Genomic DNA, 22,041 nt, shown 5'->3' on the forward strand with positions numbered 1-22,041 from the left:
ACACAGGAATTGAGCAAAGTTAGCCAGTGAGATTTTGCAATTGAGATTTTGTTGTCAGAAGTTATCAATCTACAGACGAAGAATGAAAAACAATACCAACGTTGGATTACTAGAAGGTTTATCTCCATACTTTGGATAATGCTTATCAGTCACCTACAATTATCATACTGTAAGCTGAAGTGTTCTGAACTATCTATCTACTGTACTGGAGACACCAAGATGATTTTTTTCGCCAGTCATCTCCTCACATATAAAGAGTTAGTATAGTTGTTATATAATTCTAATTATTGTCGTTAACCCTCACTTTAAAACCCCGCCCTCCTGTTAACATTACCTTATTTTCTAGACCTTCATGCGCCGCATACGGATGCAGGGGAACAATACTCATATGATTGTGTGTTAAAGCTATAGTGCACAACTTTTGAACATACCACATGGAATGTATACACAATGCATAACCATAGCAACATAGCAGAGATTAGAACCTGGGTGACCCCGTGCTGTGATTGGCTAGTTACAATCTAGCTAACCCTGATTGGTTGTTTGATTCAGACCGGCTTATAGTTTAAAAATATATATAAATATAAAGGGGTTGGGAATGTCACCGGAGACACCAGATTTACAACTCATCTGTACTGAGAAATACAGAGAGTGCAATGAATGCACCAGATGTTGATTTGTATGTAAAAGTTGTGCAGTATAATTAAGCAATATAGCATGAGAGCCAGTGTGTTGTGAAGAATATATCCCCCTGATCAGCTGTTATCCCACGAGGCCGCAGGCCGAGTGGGATAACTGCTGAGCAGGGGGATATATTCCACAACACACGCAGCTCGAGTGCTATATTGCTTTTATAAAACGGTTTCCAAGTATGATAATATAATAATAATAATAATACTATAAGTCCGACTCCGACTGGCATGTCATTCTGATAGAGTCAGTTGAAACACTACTGTAAGGCGGGACCGCAAGAACATGCGGGTGATTTGATTGGATCGATCTGGAGACTGAAGTTGACATTGGCCAATCCTGGCGCTTGCTGAGTAGCTGAGAGCTTTCTGAAAACCCCGACAGGCAGCTCCAGCGCAGCATTGCATTCTCAGCGCTTGCTGAGAAGCTGAATGCTTTCTGCAAACCCCGACACCAACTAACATTACGGGGTTAAATGCGGGGTTAAATGCGGGGTTAACAGCCTTTCTTTTGCAAAGAAGACATTAGCCCGCATCTATTCTTGTACAAAACATCATTTTCTGCGAAGTATTAGTAAAGTTATAAGCGAAGATCGATTCACAAGGATCTGACAGCTGTCTCCGCCATTTTTTTTTCTACGTTGTCATTTGAGGTAAGCCTTATTATTACTCTCTTAGTAAGAGAGTTGCCATGGCAACCAATAACCCATGGCCATGGGTTATTGAACTCGGTTACTGGAATTATACAATGGCTGTGAACCAGATTGCTTGATTTGAGAGAGCCGTTTTATAATGTAGCTTTAATGTGTGTGGTGAGTACAGTGTGTTTGAATGTAAAGAAGGTGCTTGATGTGTAACCTGTGTGTCTCCAGGACTCTGGGCTTGCTGGTGAAGCGTCTGGAGCAGGGGGGCAAGGCCGAGCAGGAGGGCCTGTTCCAGGAGAACGACTGTATCATCAAGATCAATCAGGGAGACATACGCAACCTGCGCTTCGAACAGTAAGCTCCCTCCACTGACGACACTATCCTATCACTGCTTATACCATGGTCTGAGTGAATACTCGATTCTGATTGGCTGCAAGGTGTCCATTAAAAAGTGATATTGTACAGTGATAATGGACACCTAGCTAAATGGTCTGTTCACCATTCATATCAATGCGCCATAGTTTCAACAGTGTTATCAAGAGAGCAGTTTGAGTTTTTTAACCCCGTTAAGGGTTAATAAGGTACTTTTGCAACTTGAGAAAAAAATTGAGTCGGTCAAAGTAACTATTTAAATCACCCCTGTGTGCTCAGTTTATCAAAAATAACTCTTATTTACAATTTTGATTTTCGTTTCGGAGATTTTTAACCTCGCGTCACCAGGCTCTTCTCGGCGACAAGATTTCCCTCGGCTCGTGCAGAGAGAGAGAGAGAGAGAGAGAGAGAGAGAGAGAGAGAGAGAGAGAGAGAGAGAGAGAGAGAGAGAGAGAGAGAGAGAGAGAGATGCATTTCACCACATACAGCACACGCAGTGCGAGCCCCCGCTGCACTGTTTGACTTCCTGAAACTCTTCGCTCTTAAATGTTAATATACTTGGCCAATACGTATCTATCATACAAAATAAAGCAAGCAGCCAAACGGTAATGTCTTCATTTAATGTAGAACGCAAAACATCGTTAAACCTGCATTCCTGTGATAAAGTTAACGTTTGAGTCGGCTTTAAAACGGAGGGTGGTGCAGGTGGGAGGGACTATTTTATTTTGTGGAAGACTGATTTACAGTATGAATAACAGACATTTAGCCATTTAGATTGCTTTATTTATTACACATGGAAATATAAATGACTGGTCTTATTGTTTTGTTGGCAAGTGACCATGGTATAAGCGGGTTAATGCACTTCGAGGTGTACATTATCACTTTTTAAGGGACTTCGCGGAGGCAAACCATCCTCGGCTTCGCCTCGGACGGTTCACGCCTCCGCGTCGTCCCTTAAAAAGTGATAATGTACACCTCGTCGTACATTAACCCTTACTTATACCATGGTCTGGGTAAATACTCGATTCTGATTGGCTGCAAGGTGTCCATTAAAAAGTGATATTGTACAGTGATAATGGACACCTAGCTAAATGGTCTGTTCACCGTTCATATCAATGCGCCATAGTTTCATCAGTGTTATCAGGAGAGCAGTTTGAGCTCTATACCCCCGTTAAGGGTTAATATGACAATTTTGGAACTTGAGAAAAAAATTTAGTCGGTCAAAGTAAGTATTTAAATCACCCCTGTGTGCTCAGTTTATCAAAAATAACTCTTATTTACAATTTTGATTTTCGTTTCGGAGATTTTTTAACCTCGCGTCATCAGGCTCTTCTCGGCGAGAAAGAGGAGATTTCCCTCGCTCGTGCACGAGCGGGGGCGAGCCCGGCCTTTGACACAGAGAGAGAGAGAGAGAGAGAGAGAGAGAGAGAGAGAGAGAGAGAGAGAGAGAGAGAGAGAGAGAGAGAGAGAGAGAGAGAGAGAGAGAGAGAGAGAGAGAGAGAGAGAGAGAGAGAGAGAGAGAGAATTTTCGTTTCGGAGATTCCCTCTCCTGAGAGAAGCCGGCTCTGTTCTGGTCAGCTGACAGAAACCGGGCTCTCAGCTGTCAACTGTCAAACCTCCTGTTTACAACTTGCAGCAACCAGCAGCCAGGCGCTCTGGGAGAGCGCGCGCTGCCTCTTATCACTGATACAAATCAAGGGGTCCACCCGCTATGCACAAATCAAGTCAAAGAGGAAAAAGACGAGATCAACAAAAAGAAAACAACGCAATGGGCAGTTAACAGCAACACACTGAGAGACGTCCTTGTACAAAACATACCTGGACTCCAACATACTGAAAGCAGATAGTTTTCACTCTACTCCTGCCTCGCGCCATTTACGTCTTATAAGACCCGCAGACGTTAACGCAGAGAGTTCTCTCTGCATGTCACCACATACAGCCCCCGCTGCTCTGTGTTACTTCCTGAAACTCGATCGCTCTTAAATGTTAATATACTTGGCCAATACGTATCTATCATACAAAATAAAGCAAGCTGCCAAACGGTAATGTCTTCATTTAATGTAGAACGCAAAACATCGTTAAACCCGCATTCCTGTGATAAAGTTAACGTTTGAGTCGGCTTTAAAACGGAGGGTGGTGGAATAGTGGGAGGGACTATTTTATTTCGTGGAAGACTGATTTACAGTATGAATAACAGACATTTAGCCATTTAGATTGCTTTATTTATTACACATGGAAATATAAATGACTGGTCTTATTGTTTTGTTGGCAAGTGACCATGGTATAAGCGGGTTAATGCACTTCGAGGTGTACATTATCACTTTTTAAGGGACTTCGCGGAGGCAACCATCCTCGGCTTCGCCTCGGACGGTTCACGCCTCTCGCGTCGTCCCTTAAAAAGTGATAATGTACACCTCGTCGTACATTAACCCTTACTTACCTAACCTCCTCATTTCCATGCTACAATATTTGACACCGCATCGATGACTTGAATTCTTTAGCAGTTCCTACTGCCAGCAAATCCTACTGCCAGCAAATTCTCAAATAATTTCGATATCTCCTCCTCTTGCCAGCTGCAGGGAATATCATGCCGCATATGCCGTCCCTTCATGTACACAAACTCAGTCACACATTCTCCTCCAGAACAACTCGCCCCAGCAGTGGTCCAGTATGAGATACGAGTTACACAAAGAGCAATGTGGAGCTGACAAGTGGACAAGTGGAGCCCAAACTGCGGCGAGACGCGACAGCCATGCGTTCCTCACAGTCCAATAGAAATATGAGCGGTGCGCTGGCCTCCCTGTCATAGTTCTCCCTGACCTGCAGTCCTTCACCGCCACGTCGCCCTCTGATCCAAAACCACCCACGTGCCTCTCCCCATTCATTTCTATTGATTCATTGCTCCCCTTCATTTCCTAAAGTGGAATGAAGATATAAGCCAGGGAATTTTCCCCACGTTTACCCAAAGCCACTCTTCTCTCTCCCTCCCTCTCTCTCTCTCTCTCTCTCTCTGTCTCTCTCACACACACACACACACACACACACACACACACACACACACACACACACATAAGCCTGACCACGTGCACGCTGGCCACAGATGCTTGCACATGCATGGCATGGAACCACACACACACGCGCACACACACACACACACACACACACACACACACACACACACACACGTGCACACACACACACACACACACACACACACACACACACACACACACACACGCGCACACACACACACACACACACACACACACACACACACACACACACACACACACACACACATGACACTGAGCTATAAAGTCTTATCTACACCCTTGTGTGTGTGCCAGGCATGAGAAATAGATTGCTTCTCCTGGAGGTGGACTGGCTCTCTCCCTTATCATCCACTCCTCCACTGGAACAAATAGCCTGGGTTGCTGCTGCTAACGAAGGCCCAGCCTGTGGTCATACTGGGCTGGATGTAGTCGTCTGGAGCCACTGGGCTTACAGCCACCCTGCTGGATGAGTGGCAGAAGCGTAGTAGTAGTAGTAGTAGTAGTAGTAGTAGTAACTACAGTAAGTCTGGAACCCCGTTTGCCTTTAAAAGTACTGTCAGGGGCGTCCGGGGAGTGCAGCGGTACATTCCCTGCCAATCAACACGAGGATCGTGGGTTCAAACCCCCGTGTTACCTGTGGCTTGGTCGGGCGTCGATACAGGCACAATTGGCTGTGTCTGCGGGTGGGAAGCCGGATTAAGGGTATGGTCGCTGCACTAGTGCCTCCTCTGGTCGGTCGGGGCACCTGTTCGGGGGAAAGGGAACTGGGGGGGAAAAGGTGTGTGACTCCAGTGAAACTCCTCGCTGTCAGGTGCAAAGAAGTGGCCGGCGACTGCACATGTATCGGCGGAAGCATGTGCTAGTCTACGACTCCCCAGATCGGCAGAGGGGGTGGAGCAACGACCAGGACAGGGAATTGGCCAATTACAATTGGGGAGAAAAAACAGGGGGTGGGGATCTGAAAAAAAAAACCAACGTGATACAAAAAGAAAGAACGCCAAACAAAGTCTCAACTTTGGCGAAGCTAACAAAAGTATTCCCATCAGCATGTAAAACTATCACCTCGCCACATTATGCTAATGCTTTCATCAGGCTTTGCAGAGCCACTGAGGCGTTAGTTTTCTTGTGTCAAATGATACTATTGTCATTAGTAAACATCCCAGCTACCTTCCAGACCTCTTCTAGTGTGAAAGAGGCTTACAAACCAAATCCACCAGGGAGTGATGTTTCCCAGCAGCGTTCTGCAACACACGCACACTCCTCACCGGCATTCAAATGCATGCGATGGCTGTTACTCTGCATGAAAATAAGCTCTCCTTCTTTCCCCTCTCCTCTTGATTGTGCGCCGCGCCGCGCGTCAATTTAAAGTGATAGTCTAATCTCCTTGGATTGTTTTGCATGGGTAAATATTTTGAGGCGCTTAATCTAACTGAATGTAATGATGCATTGATGGGGTAATTTATTATTCAATCAGACCCGCGTGGTGCCTGATTACTGGAGTGATGGCACTGTATATTATGCGTGCACGTGCACGCGCACGCGCGCGCAAACACACACACACACACACACACACACACACACACACACACAGACACACACTTACTCAGTCATCACCCCACAGCGCGTCTGTGTCAGTGATTTTTTCATAAATTACCATAAGAATAAGGACAAGAGAGACTGGATGCCATAGAAGTGCCTGATGGTGGCTTATATAGTGTATACCTCTGTGACAGCACAGTGAAGTGGCGTGCATTGTGCTGGATGCAGCTTAGTGGATGTTAATAAGTCATTGGGATAGGATCAGCGTGGTGTCGCTGGCCTGGTAATGGGAGTCTGGGAACAAGGAGGTGGGATTGTTGGAATCCAGAATCCCGCTGCGCCCGTGGCCCCTCATCGGCTCGCTCCGGGGGCCAGCCTATCTATATGCTAAGTGCGGCCGGCGAAACCAGACCAAACAATTCTCGTTGTCTGGGAATGATGTCGAGCTCTTGTCTCGGCGTATTTGGCCCAGAAACTTGTGCGAGGCTCGCTGTGTGTTTTGGATTTTTAAGTTAGGTTAAGAAATGAAGTCTGTCTGCTTCCTTTGGAACAACGCCGTCCGGAAAGCCTCCCTGCTACATGACTCATCATCTCTGTACTGATTGTATAGTTGCCTCGTGTCCACTCCGCTATTACCCCCCCCCGCCCCACACACACACTAGAGAGCTGCGCGGGCCTGAAATCTAGGCCCGAGCCCTCCCCGGCCCGTGACATGCAGGCCCGTGCCCGACCCGGCCTGGATGAGTCATGAAATTAATTGGCCCGAGCCCGTTGCGAGGCCCGACATCAATATCACGATATGACGACACATCTCTCTCTCCCTCTCTGTGCATGCCGCTGAACTCGTTGGTCCAAAACGTTGCTAGACTGTGTTGCCTAAAGACAAACACTGCAGCTTTCTCTCTGTCTCTCTCTCCCCCTCTCACACACGCTACCGTGGCCATCAAAATCCACACATATTGTCTCGAGAAAGAGCACGTTAGATCGTTTAATTGCCAACAGCAACAATGCCCACAAACTGAAACATTATGTCACTCAAGCATATATCGAAATTAAAACAGCAGACTTACCGTTTATAGCTGCATTGAATAACGTCACATTAGTGTCCTCACAATGTATGGTAGATGGGTTCGTTTTGAACAGGTTGAAATGAGCTTTCCCTACTGCAGTGGGGACTGTTTAACTCTCCCCTCGCAAACTTTGTTTTATGTCCATCGATCTTATTTCTCTCTCACGACACGGACACGGACACACGCGGCTTGTTTTGTTGTTGTTTTTTACGCTGACAGCATGCTGACTGAACGGTGGATTGTGGACTGGAGTGGCAGACTAACGTCACGGTGAGGGTGTGTGTGTCTGTGTGTGTGTGGCTGTGGCTAGGCGAGTGTCTGTGCAGTGTGCGCTCCTCCTCTTTGTCTGACTGCTCTGCTGTGTAAAATCAAGCGAGTAATACAACGTTATTTTATTTAATTATTGAAAAACGGCCCGACCCCGGCCCGGCCCGGACCTATTAATTAAAAAAAAAGAAAAAACGAGCCCGGCCTTGGCCCGTATTGGCAGGCCCGAGGGGCCCGCGAGGGTACCCTCGGGTTTGCAGCTCTCTAACACACACACACACACACACACACACACACACACATCACTATCCTAGTGTAGATAGATCCTCAATATACATTTCAGTGGCATACTGCTAACAAAACACAGAAAGTCTCACCACTGACTCACCATTGTATCTCTCTCTCTCTCTTTTCTTGATGCTGGTAATAATAGATAATGTCATTTCTGTCCTTTAGCGCTCTGCTGTGATTAGTCCTGCGATTAGCCGTGTTAACCTCCTCAACTCCCTCCCTATCGCCCCCTCTCTCCTCTCAACTCCCTCCCTATCGCCCCCTCTCTCCTCTCAACTCCCTCCCTATCACCCCCTCTCTCCTCTCAACTCCCTCCCTATCACCCCCTCTCTCCTCTCAACTCCCTCCCTATCACCCCCTCTCTCCTCTCAACTCCCTCCCTATCGCCCCCTCTCTCCTCTCAACTCCCTCCCTATCACCCCCTCTCTCCTCTCAACTCCCTCCCTATCGCCCCCTCTCTCCCCTCAACTCCCTCCCTATCACCCCCTCTCTCCTCTCAACTCCCTCCCTATCGCCCCCTCTCTCCTCTCAACTCCCTCCCTATCGCCCCCTCTCTCCTCTCAACTCCCTCCCTATCACCCCCTCTCTCCTCTCAACTCCCTCCCTATCACCCCCTCTCTCCTCTCAACTCCCTCCCTATCACCCCCTCTCTCCTCTCAACTCCCTCCCTATCGCCCCCTCTCTCCTCTCAACTCCCTCCCTATCACCCCCTCTCTCCTCTCAACTCCCTCCCTATCGCCCCCTCTCTCCCCTCAACTCCCTCCCTATCACCCCCTCTCTCCTCTCAACTCCCTCCCTATCACCCCCTCTCTCCTCTCAACTCCCTCCCTATCACCCCCTCTCTCCTCTCAACTCCCTCCCTATCACCCCCTCTCTCCTCTCAACTCCCTCCCTATTACCCCCTCTCTCCTCTCAACTCCCTCCCTATTACCCCCTCTCTCCTCTCAACTCCCTCCCTATCACCCCCTCTCTCCTCTCAACTCCCTCCCTATCACCCCCTCTCTCCTCTCAACTCGCTCCCTATCACCCCCTCTCTCCTCTCAACTCGCTCCCTATCACCCCCTCTCTCCTCTCAACTCCCTCCCTATCGCCCCCTCTCTCCTCTCAACTCCCTCCCTATCGCCCCCTCTCTCCTCTCAACTCCCTCCCTATCGCCCCCTCTCTCCTCTCAACTCCCTCCCTATCGCCCCCTCTCTCCTCTCAACTCCCTCCCTATCGCCCCCTCTCTCCTCTCAACTCCCTCCCTATCGCCCCCTCTCTCCTCTCAACTCCCTCCCTATCGCCCCCTCTCTCCTCTCAACTCCCTCCCTATCGCCCCCTCTCTCCTCTCAACTCCCTCCCTATCGCCCCCTCTCTCCTCTCAACTCCCTCCCTATCGCCCCCTCTCTCCTCTCAACTCCCTCCCTATCGCCCCCTCTCTCCTCTCAACTCCCTCCCTATCGCCCCCTCTCTCCTCTCAACTCCCTCCCTATCGCCCCCTCTCTCCTCTCAACTCCCTCCCTATCGCCCCCTCTCTCCTCTCAACTCCCTCCCTATCGCCCCCTCTCTCCTCTCAACTCCCTCCCTATCGCCCCCTCTCTCCTCTCAACTCCCTCCCTATCGCCCCCTCTCTCCTCTCAACTCCCTCCCTATCGCCCCCTCTCTCCTCTCAACTCCCTCCCTATCGCCCCCTCTCTCCTCTCAACTCGCTCCCTATCGACCCCTCTCTCCTCTCAACTCCCTCCCTATCGACCCCTCTCTCCTCTCAACTCCCTCCCTATCGCCCCCTCTCTCCTCTCAACTCCCTCCCTATCGCCCCCTCTCTCCTCTCAACTCCCTCCCTATCGCCCCCTCTCTCTTCTCAACTCCCTCCCTATCGCCCCCTCTCTCCTCTCAACTCCCTCCCTATCGCCCCCTCTCTCCTCTCAACTCCCTCCCTATCGCCCCCTCTCTCCTCTCAACTCCCTCCCTATCGCCCCCTCTCTCCTCTCAACTCGCTCCCTATTGACCCCTCTCTCCTCTCAACTCCCTCCCTATCGCCCCCTCTCTCCTCTCAACTCCCTCCCTATCGCCCCCTCTCTCCTCTCAACTCCCTCCCTATCGCCCCCTCTCTCCTCTCAACTCCCTCCCTATCGCCCCCTCTCTCCTCTCAACATACTTCATAGCCTCACATATCCTCCTATATCTGCCCATGCTGTGATCGTACATCATTGTATTTCTATCTCTTATCGTGACCTCCACCGCCCTCCCCTCTCTTCTCTCTGCCTCCCAGAGCCCAGAACATGTTCCGGCAGGCCATGCGCTCGCCAGCCATCCTCTTCCACGTGGTCCCGGCGGCCATCAAGAACCAGTACGAGCTGCTGTTGGCTCAGAGCGAGCTGAGCCCGCCGCAGCCCAACAGAGTCCGCTTCAGCCAGGACCAGCCAGCCCAGCAGCCGGGGGACCGCTCCAGTCTAACGTCCCAGACCGGGCCCCACCCTGGCCTCAACCACAAGTGGGTTTGGCTTTGTTGTTTGTGCGGTGAGGGTTACATATGGCGGTGTGCCTTTGTAGGTGTTTCCTGCCCAGCGAACACTCTGAGGTTGAGTAGATGTTGATACAAGCGGCCTGCACCGACGTTGAGAACCCGTGTAAATACCGTGCCAAACCGTGCCGTAATGTCCTATTTGGAAAGGTTTATGCACTTTGGGGTTAATGTTGAACTTGGCCACCTCTTGCACATCGCTGTCTGTGAAATGCTCGCTGGGTATTTACACGGAAGGCACAATAGTGCATTTTTTGTCACTGACTAAAGTAAGCTTGCACTGTGGTTTTCCTTTCCACCTTTTCCCCCCCGTTACAAATGGTTTATTTGGGTTGGTGGAAAATAACTGGGACCTTGACCTTTGCCCTCTGTCAGCAGTCACCTGGATCCCCCTCTGGGAGGCAGTACCCCGGAGCCGAGCCGACGCTACACCGCGTTACCCCCCGCCACGGTCTCCAGGACCCAGTCGGCCCTCTCTCCCTCCCTGCAGCGCAGGGTCAGCGCAAACCCCGCCGCCAGCTCCTACTTCAAGAAGACGGGCCGCAGACTCAACATTCAGCTAAAGAAAGGTACGGTCCCACAGCCAAAGGAATCCATGGTGTTAACAGTGAGGATATGTGACTTGATGTGGCTTTGATGCCCGATGTTGGAAGTCGGTAGTGATGGAAATACGGCATGGTTGGCTTCGACGCGTGGCTGCGATGGGAAATAGTCGTACACATTTCACACAGGATTCACAGACTCTTCTTACTCGTATCATTTCGTAAACTTGTATTACAGCATAATTACAGCATCAGTATCCGCTGTTATCACTGGACAGTAGGTTCACTGTAGGCCAGATGCCATGTGTGGATCAATTTCTGTATGACAGCTCCATCCTGCCATTTAACTACACATTGAACAGCTCTCCAAAGATAGGAGAGGACCCTTTAACACACACACACACACACACACACACACACACACACACACACACACACACACACACACACACACACACACACACACACACACACACACACACACAAACACACACACACACACACACACACACACAAACACACACACAAGCAATTTCCTCATCATCTTGCTCATCAAGCCGCTGATTTGTGAGTGACAGTCATAAAATGGTTGGCACTTCAAGGGAGAGAGGAGGTACACAAATAACAGCCCCCCCCTCTCTCAGCCACCTATTTTCCACTCTGTCACCCCTCAGTCATTTAATGAACCTTCTCACAGCTCGTTAAGAGAAAGGGGACACAGTGCTGTCTTATCACGGGCCTGCATTCATTTCCATGGGAGCACAGAGGCGGAGGAGTGAGCCGTAAAGACACAATTATACTTCGACAGCGATAAATTGCCACAGTCACACAAATGTTGGAGGAATACTCCGATGTTTCTGTGACACGTTCGTGCTCTGGGCCTTGTTTAATTGCATGGGCCAAAAGCATCCGTCTGGAAAAAACAAAGTTTGTGGTTTGATGCACTTGGCATCAACCCAGCTTTGTGGTCTGGGGAATCGGACACCGCAATCAGCCCGCGTTCAGCTCAGGTCCGTTTGTTTGTGGACTTGGACGGCCGCTTGATAGCGGAGGAGTTGTATATCTTAGCCAGCCGTTGCGGCCGGTGAACTTCCAAGCTCCATCGCTTTCTTCATCACTTCACTATTTGTGTCAATTGAAGTTGTGAAACACTTGCTTGTGAAATGAACCAGCTGATGTGACTTGCCTGCTCTCTCTCTCTCTCTCTCTCTCTCTCTCTCTCTCTGTCTCTCTCTCCCTCTCTCTCTGTCTCTCTGTCTCTCTCTCTCTCTGTCTCTCTGTCTCTCTCTACCTCTCTCTCTCTCTCTCTCTCTCTCTCTCTGTCTCTCTCTCTCTCTCTCTCTCTCTCTCTCCCTCTCTCTGCTGTTTCTGTGGGAGGGAGCAGATGTTTTGCTGAAAGTTGGCACGAAGGCCTCCGCAGTGAGCCTTGAGGGAACAGTGTGGCAAGTGAGGGCAGCGGCACAGGCTAAATGCAACGCGCTCTCAGGGAACGCAGTCACAAGCTGCTGCAATATGTTTCTCCAAGGTCCCCGAGCGCGCCGCACATATTTCACAGCTCTTGTAAAGTGTGCGGCTGTTCAATCTATTGGCTCATAATGTGATAAAGTTGACCCCTTTTTGCCTCCTCCGCGCACAAGCCTCCCTCTCATTTGAGTGAAACCAAGCCAAAGGGCTATTGGTGGAGTTCCAGTGAGCGACCGCTGCCAGTAGTTTATTTTCACGACCAAACACCGCTTCGTGTTCGAACGCGACGCGACTCATAATTCTCCAACTATCTTCTTGCCCAAGTGTCATGAAGGATTTCTCTGATTATTGCTCATCATTTAAACGCCAGAATGGACGTGGCTCGCTTGTAAACTTCTTTCAAGACATTTGTGAAATCCGAACAGAGATGAATTATTGGGCTAATGTGTGTGAATTGAAATGTAGCAGCGCACTAAAGTCAGAGAGAGAGAGAGAGAGCGGAGGGGGTAAACATGTCTCTGGAATCCATTTTGAGAATTCATTTGACCAGGAGACTTTTATTACTCCTAATGTACTTTTAGACAGCCTTCAGCCATTTACCTTTTGTGGTCGACTGTTGTAATTGCTCTGAATTGGCCTAAGTGGCTCCGAGTTCCGAGTGGCAGGAGAAGATCCTGCATGTCAAATTAACAAGAGTGCCATAATCAAATAATGCACATACGCACCCCAATTCAGTCCCATTCTAATGTGTCTCTCTGCCTTTCCTCATGTTTGCGCTTTCATTGGCTTATTGGAGCCAGGATTCCAACTAATCCAGAAAGGGATACAATTACTTTTATCCTGCTCTTCTATTACCCCAAATAAAGACGTCAGTGGTTAATTACTGCAAGGCTCTTAGAGATGCATTCTCCTAATTGGCTGATTGGAGGCCGATAATGATGGGATGTTGGGGTTTGATTCTGCTCATTAGGCTGTTTGTAGGCCAGGGGGGATGAGTGGGCCTCGGATGGAGGTCATGGAAGAAAGCGCAGAGAAGCAGAGGGGCATCGTGCAGACGTGCAGTAGAGCTTATCCAGGGCTGTAAGACAGCAGCTAGTTCTTCTGTCCAGCACAAAGTAGAGCAACTACGGAACAGATTGTCTTGGCAGCTTGTTCAGCTGCCAAGTTTGACTGACAGACAGACAGACAGACAGACAGACAGACAGAGAGACAGACAGGCAGACAGGCAGACAGACAGACAGGCAGACAGACAGACAGACAGACAGACAGGCAGACAGGCAGACAGACAGACAGGCAGACAGACAGACAGACAGACAGACAGACAGACAGACAGACAGACAGACAGGCAGGCAGACAGACAGACAGGCAGGCAGGCAGGCAGGCAGACAGACAGACAGACAGACAGACAGACAGACAGAAGTACGTCATGATGAACCATCAGAAGCGCTGACAGCTTTGTGAAAGGAGCAACCTCTCCGATGTGAATACTAATCGGCGTCATCACATAACATCGCTGGAAACGCCGACGGCTAGGTCACTCACGTCACGGAGGAATCAATATCTGAATATCGTTCTTAGTGACTCATCTGAATCCCTGATGCAGAAGTGGGGGCTATTGCATTTTTAAGCCTCGCCCGGCAACAGCCGGGGGCTGGAGGTGTTATCATAACACCTTATGTTCTTAAAATTTGGCGCAGGATTGCGGGAATCCCGCACATTTTTCAGAATTCCCGCATATTTTCAATTTATAAAGGGGGAGTAATCCCACAATGGTTTGTGTGGACCGATCTGTGTTTGTGCGGAACGTTGCTGCATTTAACCGACTGGCCGGACGCGTTACAGGGCGGACCAAATTTCACCTCCTTGGCCAGTTGACAACAAACATTAGCACGCTAGCTCTACAAGGCACTTCTAGTGGTAACGTTAACGTAACACCGAGTAACGTCATTGTCAGTGATGTTCACGTTATTGAAGATGAAGAAATCGATAGTGACAATGACATTAATAACGTTTATTCTCCCGATGCCGAGGGCCAGTGATGTCGAGGTTGTTGATGATCCAGAGTGAACCCGAGACACGCAGCACCCATAATGTAAAGACGAAAAAGATCAAACCTAAAGATAAGTTTCAGGAGAAATTGCACATACTATTTCCATGGCTTGAGCATAAGGAGGGTGAAATGAGCTGCTCAATTTGTAAAATGCATGGTGCTGTGCCTTTCACCAGCCGATGATACAAAACGTCAACTTTAAGTCGCCACTCAGACGGCGTTAATCATAAAGCAGCCGTGAAAAGGAAACGTGAGGCAGATTCAGCCAATGATGCAATGGCTACTGCTATTAAAGTTGCTCATTTGCAGTGTGAAGAGGACACAAAGGGGCTTCTCAAAACAGCCTACTTTATAGCCCAAAATGAATTGGTTAATGCACATTTCTCTCATCTGGTGAAATTCATGAAAGAGATGGAGTGTCCTGCTTTCAAACAGCTGAATGAGGAAAGTTATGGAAGCTATGTTAATGACACGAGTCTGTCAGAAATGCATGATGCCGTTATTGCAAGTACACTTGTGGAGGAAGTTGACAATGCTGTGAAAAGTAGTCCTGTGTTTTCCTTCATACTAGATGAGTCCACATGATAAGTAACAGTAAGCGAAACCCTACTTCAACTTCTACCTGAGTCTATTTTTAGTTGAGTATTTTGCACTTTTACTGGGAATTTGTGTACTGCCATGGTGCCTGGGTGCCCTATGTAAGACACATAGTTGAACTCGGGTTAGTGTCTCGCCCCAAAGTCTATAGATCCCCCCCCAAAATCTATAAATCCCCCCTATCTGAAGAACATAAGGGGGGAATTCTCCCCTAGTTTGCAAAGTGAATTTTAAGCCCTGACTGTTATGTTTTCGGGTTGTCCGTCCGTCCGTCCGTCCGTCCTATTCTTGTGAACACGATATCTCACAGGAACGCCTTGAGGGAATTTCATTACATCTACAGTTACATTACATCTGTTACAGTTACAGTTACATTACATCTACAGTAGCACAAACGTCTACTAGGATTCAAGGATGAACTGATTACAACTTGGTGGTCAAAGGTTAAGGTCACTGTGACATTTTTGGCCATAACTCAAGAATTCATTCACTAATCATGGTGATGATGATGACATTTTGCACAATGTCTAATAGGATAGAATTATGAAGTTGATGACATTTTATATCCAAAAGTTCAAAGGTCAACTTCCCAGTGACATCATGATGTTTTGCTTACCACTGTAGCTGAGAAAATGATCTTGGGTCATTCTCAAGGGGCTAGCTCATAGCTCTGTTTGAGGAGCCAATGTGGAAGTAACTTAAACATGCATTCTTTCGAATGGCCTGCAGGGGATGGCGCTACTGGTTGCAAAAAGAAGTCCAATTACATGGAAGTGAATGGGAAAATGACCCTACTTCTCACTTGATGAGTTTATGGTCTCAATGGCTAGTTTCAAGTCTTCTTCAATACATCATGATGTTGGGGCATCCAGGTAGTGGAGCGGGACATTCACGAGGGTCGCAGGTTCGTATCCACGTGTTACCTCCGGCTTGGTCGGGCGTCCATACAGGCACGATTGGCTGTGCCTGAGGGTGGGAAGCCGGATTGGGGGTATGTGTCCTGGTTGCTGCACTATAGCGCCTCCTCTGGTTGGTCGGGGCGCCTGGTCCGGGTGGAAGGGAACTGGTGGGAATAATAATTAATAAGTGATTGGATTTATATAGCGTCTTTCAAGACACTCAAAGCGCTTCACATCAGGGGAGGGAAGGGGAGGGAACTCAACTCATAGCATGATCCTCCCACGTGCTATGTCCTACTGGTGAAGCTCCCCCTGTCAGGTGAAAAGAAGCAGCTGGCAACAGTCTCGGCTCTCCCCAGATCGGCAGAGGGTGGAGCAGCGACCAGGGCAGCCAATAGGGCAGCATGGGGATAAATTGGCCAAGTATAATTGGGAGAAAATGGGGAAAAATCAGAAGAAAAAAATACATCATGATGTTAATTTTGTAAATTATGGTCCCATTTAGAGTACAATAGACAATAAAAGAAACACTATATTTAGGGGCATGATTGACAGGTCCCCTGTCCAGTGATCGCACAGCTCATCAATCACGGACCAATAGCAGGCCGTGCAGCCAAATTCATGTCACTTCTGGCTCCAAATAACCAAGATGCAATGGTGAAAATCTTTCATCTTTCTAATCATCTTTCTCAATGGAAATTATTCACTGGTATCATACATGTCAATATACTGTAGTGATCACTTCCATTTGGGAAAAACAACACTTAATAATACCATTTATTACATTACTTCAAAGTCTTCACTGTATATATTTTATGGTTCTGGACAGATGTAAACGACGGATGTAAAATGCAACTTGACTTGTTGGCAGAGGCATACAACCGTGAGGTGGTTAATTCTAGTTAAATATGCCGTCAAAGCTTAACTTGACAAACACAATTTATTTGGTATAGCTCATTCCCCAGCTGACATTTGAAAAGCCTTTTCCTTGCTTTTATTTGACAAATCCAGGTCTGGTCACCAGGAAAGGTCAGGCCCGAGATCCTCTTATTTATCCGTTGTTATTATGATATGCCTATTTCCTTCAGACCGGCAATTTATATTTATTTGATGAACCTTAAAGGTCACTGTTAAAACCCAAAGCAAATAGCTTTGCGTGGCTGATACCTCAATATAGTATAGTGTTTTCGCAGATTCACCGGTCGAGTCTAGCCTTGCCATGAGATGAAATTATCAAATGCATTTGCAAAAGTACACGCTCAAGGAGACTTCAGTAGGAATCATGGCTGGTTAATAGACACAAAAATGCTGTGTGGTTCAAACATTTTGCATATAAGATTTACTGTCTTACTAGTCTGTCTTATGAATGAAGCCACTATTTACTTTATGGATTCCCTTTGCATGGACAGACATGCTTGCATCCATTTGTCCACTGATTATATTTAAGATCAGTTTTCATCATCATGCAAAACATTTTTTTTTCCTTCCCCCCCCTCCCATTTTCTCCCCAATTGTACTCGGCCAATTCTCCCTGCTGTCCCGGTCGTTGCTCCACCCGCTCTGCCGCTCTGGGGCGACTTGTACACTAGCACATGCTTCCTCTGATACATGTGCAGTGACTTGTACACTAGCACATGCTTCCTCTGATACATGTGCAGTGACTTGTACACTAGCACATGCTTCCTCTGATACATGTGCAGTCGCAGTCACCAGCCGCTTCTTTTCACCTGTCAGCGAGGGCCTTCACTGGCAGAACGTAGCGTGTGGGAGGATCAGGCTATTCCCCCCAGTTCCCCTCCCCCCCCGAACAGGCGCCTCAACCGCCCAGAGGAGGCTCTAGTGCAGTGACCAAGACACATACCCTTAATTTGGCTTCCCACCCACAGACACGGCCAATTGTGCCTCTATGGACACCGACCAAGTAGCAGGTACTGTATCACGGGGGCTTGAACCTGCCACCCTTCGTGTTGGTAGGCAGGTAATCTACCGCTGCACTACCCGGATGCCCCATCATGCAAACTCCTAACTACAATATCAATATCATATAGGAGACTGTAGACTGTCTAGACTTGCTAAATTGTGCCACAAAGTCTGAAGGGTTTCTGATCCAAAAAGTCTACTAAATGGCACTAGTCCTGGATGATTTGGAAAACATGTATCTTTATGAAGTAGAAGTAATGCTATTCATTTAAAGAGCCTATTGAACAGTGTTCTGGAGCATCATAATCATTCATTTATCCATGCTTATTCTGGTCCGTGACCAGTCTTTAATCCGGCCCTACTCTTGCGACAGCGGCTTTGCAGTCCACATGCACTTATCATAAACACTCAATTTTGGTTTATAGAATCAACTTTATATTTAGAATTGGGGACCATGTTTCATTTTTACTTCCTAGAGATGCGAGCGCCACACCCTGATGGCAAACCGATGAAAAATGTCTGGCTGGAAGTAAGGATGTTTTTATTAACTATAGGAGGTTCCGAACACAGCCAAAAACCATCATTTAAAATGCCTACATAGTGGTTAGTCATGTTACAGTGGCACATAATGACAAGCAGCTTTCAGAAATGGAGGCACGTCTAGTTACAGTAGTTTCTTGCCATAATAGAAGCAATATCTCACTTTGACACAATGTTTTTCATTCTTTTCTGTGATAAATGTATCCAGATGAAAATATGCATATAGAAAAAATACATTATCATAGCCACATTGTTGTATAAGGTATGTGTTAAATGTATGACTTTTATATTACAGTAGGTTTTCAAAATTAAAGCGAGAAAATGATGTCACGTTTACCCAGAGGAGTCTATATTGGTAGGTTGACTTTTATGAACTCATATCGGAGGTATGTTTGCTGAAATGCTTTATCAAATGGAAATATGCACATTATTTAATTTTTCTCCTCAGAAGCAGAGAGCTTCAGGTTCAGTGTTCCACAAGGCTGTACGGTAGCCTACTGTAGCAAGTAGTGTAGGCTGACCATCCTTCAACGGCACTACCAAGGTTCAAACACCCGCATTGGCAAGCATCCTCCCTGCTGAGGTGTCCTTGAGCAAGACCTTGACTCCCTACCAGCTCCAGGGTTACTGTCATGTAGACTTGACTTCTGACTGTGGAGGGTCAAGTGAACAAAAGATCTACAGGTGGGTGAATAAAGTATTGCATTACACTTACAGATAACGTTATTTTGTTTGTTTCTTTCTCCATAGGCCCAGAGGGTCTGGGGTTCAGCATCACATCCAGAGACGTCCCTATCGGCGGCAGCGCTCCCATATACGTCAAAAACATCCTCCCCCGAGGGGCTGCCATCCAAGATGGCCAACTGAAGGCTGGCGATCGACTGCAGGAGGTGCATGGGACACCACTTCTTTTACAACCTCCGACCATTATCAGGGCTGGACTGGGACCAAAAAAGCTACCTGCCATGTGTCAGACAGGCCCACAATTTCGAATCGGCCCAATTTTTCGAGCTCGCGCTCGCACGGGTTGGGGATTTACTTATAAAGCCACATGTTATGACCCAGTCTAGGGGTTTTAGGTGTAATCATGGGTCGCGGAACCGCCCGGGCCACACGGGCCCGGACCTGCGTACATTTCAGTTCCCCCCCAATTTTTTTTTTTTTTTTTTTTTTTTCAAATACATAATACATACTTTTTCACCAACCTGACCGGCCCACTAGTGAGCGGCCCACCGGCCATTGCACCGGTAGAATTACATTGCAGTCCAGCCCTGACCATTATACAACTTCCTGTGTTACGCAAAACATAGAGACCTGTTATTTCAGAGACATTTATGCTGATACAGTAATGCCTTTGTTCTCAAATTCAATCTCAGAGAGCTTTTGTTGAAATGAGTCAGATGCAGCATGTTCCCCTATGGCTATACTTCAACTTCACTTCAACTCTGCTTTTGTAATTGCTGAAGGAAAGCGGTTAGTTGGAGCAATATTTTGGTCATACCTCACTCACGCCGGCCGACATGAAAATCAGCGACTGTTCACTTCAGGGGGAAAATAACATGTTTAAATCCAGCTGAAATTGGCTCAGTCTGCGATCTGCAGAAAGGTTATATGGAGGGCATTCATTTCCCCCTTGTTAAAGACTCTTTGGACTATGTTTTTGCCTGTGTGTGCAGGTGAGCGGGGTGGACCTAAGTGGTAAGACCCAGGAGGAGGTGGTCGCCCTGCTCCGGGCCACACCCATGGGAGGGACCGTGAGCCTGCTGGTAATCCGCCAAGAGGATCCGCTGCTGCCCAGAGAAGTGGTGGGTACCCAGCCAGTCCCTCATATTCATAACTTAATATTATTACCATTCCTATTGTTATCCCATTGAGACAATAGAATATGCCTTTGATAGTTCATTGTCACGCCATGCCTCAATCTGCACTTCATTTCGTATCCCTCTACAAGCCCCCCCCTTCCCCAGACTTTTTTTTTAATCCCATTTGATCCCCCATTAGTGCTCATTTTAATTTATTTATGCTGGTTGCTGCTCCACCCTCTGCCGATCTGGGGAGAGCCGAAACTGGCTCCATGCTTCCTCCGAGACATGGGCAGTTAGCCAGCCGCTTCTTTTCACCTGACAGGGGAAGCTTCACCGGTAGGACATAGCACGTGGGAGGATCACGCTATTCCAACCAGTTCCCCTCCCTCCGAACTGGCCAGAATGACCAGAGGAGGCACCACTTCAGCGACCAGGATATTGCATGTTTTTGGTGAGGGGTTTCTATATGAAGGAAACCCCCAGGGGGCACGGGGAGAACATGCAAACTCCACACAGAAAGGCCCTCACACACAGAAATTATCCATCTTAACAAGTAATTTAGTCTTGTGTTGAGTCTTAAAATATTCATATTTTCCTTAAAGTTTCACCTATTTGCCATCTTCCCAATAGTAAGAGGAGAAGATAGATGTCCTTCTCTTCTCTGTGCGTGTAGTAGAAAAATAGCAGGCTACAGTATCCGCCGGCCACCATCTGGCTTTTCTTTTTCTTTTTTTACTCAATTGTTAAGATGTACTGGCTAAAATGGCCACTGTTTCCAGTGTATAATACTGCCATCATTATTATTCATCATAATTATATTAAACAAGCTCCCATACTGCACAAGCATGTTACAGGTGACTTACTGAACTCACTGTTGTTACAGGTCACCAAATGTGAAATATAGAATCAGATATGAAAGGAAAAGGCTATGGATTAGGCCACATTGATGTACAGTATCAAATCCATCACTTACCTTAAGTCTCTTTCCTCCCTCTGCTCCCTGCATCCTGCTCCCTGCTCTTTGCTGTGTGGTTGCATGGAGTCTGGAGTGTGTTTGGGGAAAGGTGGAGTCTGGAGTGTGTTTGGGGAAAGGTGGAGTCTGGAGTGTGTTTGGGGAAAGGGGTGGAGTCTGGAGTGTGTTTGGGGAAAGGGGTGGAGTCTGGAGTGTGTTTGGGGAAAGGGGTGGAGTCTGGAGTGTGTTTGGGGAAAGGTGGAGTCTGGAGTGTGTTTGGGGAAAGGGGTGGAGTCTGGAGTGTGTTTGGGGAAAGGTGGAGTCTGGAGTGTGTTTGGGGAAAGGGGTGGAGTCTGGAGTGTGTTTGGGGAAAGGGGTGGAGTCTGGAGTGTGTTTGGGGAAAGGTGGAGTCTGGAGTGTGTTTGGGGAAAGGGGTGGAGTCTGGAGTGTGTTTGGGGAAAGGGGTGGAGTCTGGAGTGTGTTTGGGGAAAGGTGGAGTCTGGAGTGTGTTTGGGGAAAGGGGTGGAGTCTGGAGTGTGTTTTGGGAAAGGTGGAGTCTGGAGTGTGTTTGGGGAAAGGGGTGGAGTCTGGAGTGTGTTTGGGGAAAGGTGGAGTCTGGAGTGTGTTTGGGGAAAGGTGGAGTCTGGAGTGTGTTTGGGGAAAGGTGGAGTCTGGAGTGTGTTTGGGGAAAGGTGGAGTCTGGAGTGTGTTTGGGGAAAGGTGGAGTCTGGAGTGTGTTTGGGGAAAGGTGGAGTCTGGAGTGTGTTTGGGGAAAGGTGGAGTCTGGAGTGTGTTTGGGGAAAGGGGCGGAGTCTGGAGTGTGTTTGGGGAAAGGGGCGGAGTC

The 22,041-nt window shown here is 47.9% G+C and overlaps 1 protein-coding gene across 4 annotated transcripts in view; it reads left to right on the forward strand.

The window, feature by feature from the left end:
- Positions 1-22,041, forward strand: part of LOC310772487 (partitioning defective 3 homolog) — a 660,426-nt gene that overhangs the window by 325,721 nt on the left and 312,664 nt on the right. For 2 of the 4 annotated variants that reach the window (XM_083632305.1, XM_083632307.1), the window contains exons 8-12: positions 1,562-1,687; positions 10,177-10,398; positions 10,804-10,997; positions 19,191-19,330; positions 20,117-20,245. In XM_083632305.1, coding sequence (XP_083488431.1) covers positions 1,562-1,687; positions 10,177-10,398; positions 10,804-10,997; positions 19,191-19,330; positions 20,117-20,245 — 811 coding nt within the window. The remainder of the gene's footprint in view (positions 1-1,561; positions 1,688-10,176; positions 10,399-10,803; positions 10,998-19,190; positions 19,331-20,116; positions 20,246-22,041) is intronic. The other 2 variants (XM_083632306.1, XM_083632308.1) reach the window with 1 other exon arrangement.

The sequence above is a fragment of the Poromitra crassiceps genome (assembly GCF_964638095.1).
Source record: "Poromitra crassiceps genome assembly, chromosome: 2".
Taxonomy (NCBI): Eukaryota; Metazoa; Chordata; class Actinopteri; order Beryciformes; family Melamphaidae; genus Poromitra; species Poromitra crassiceps.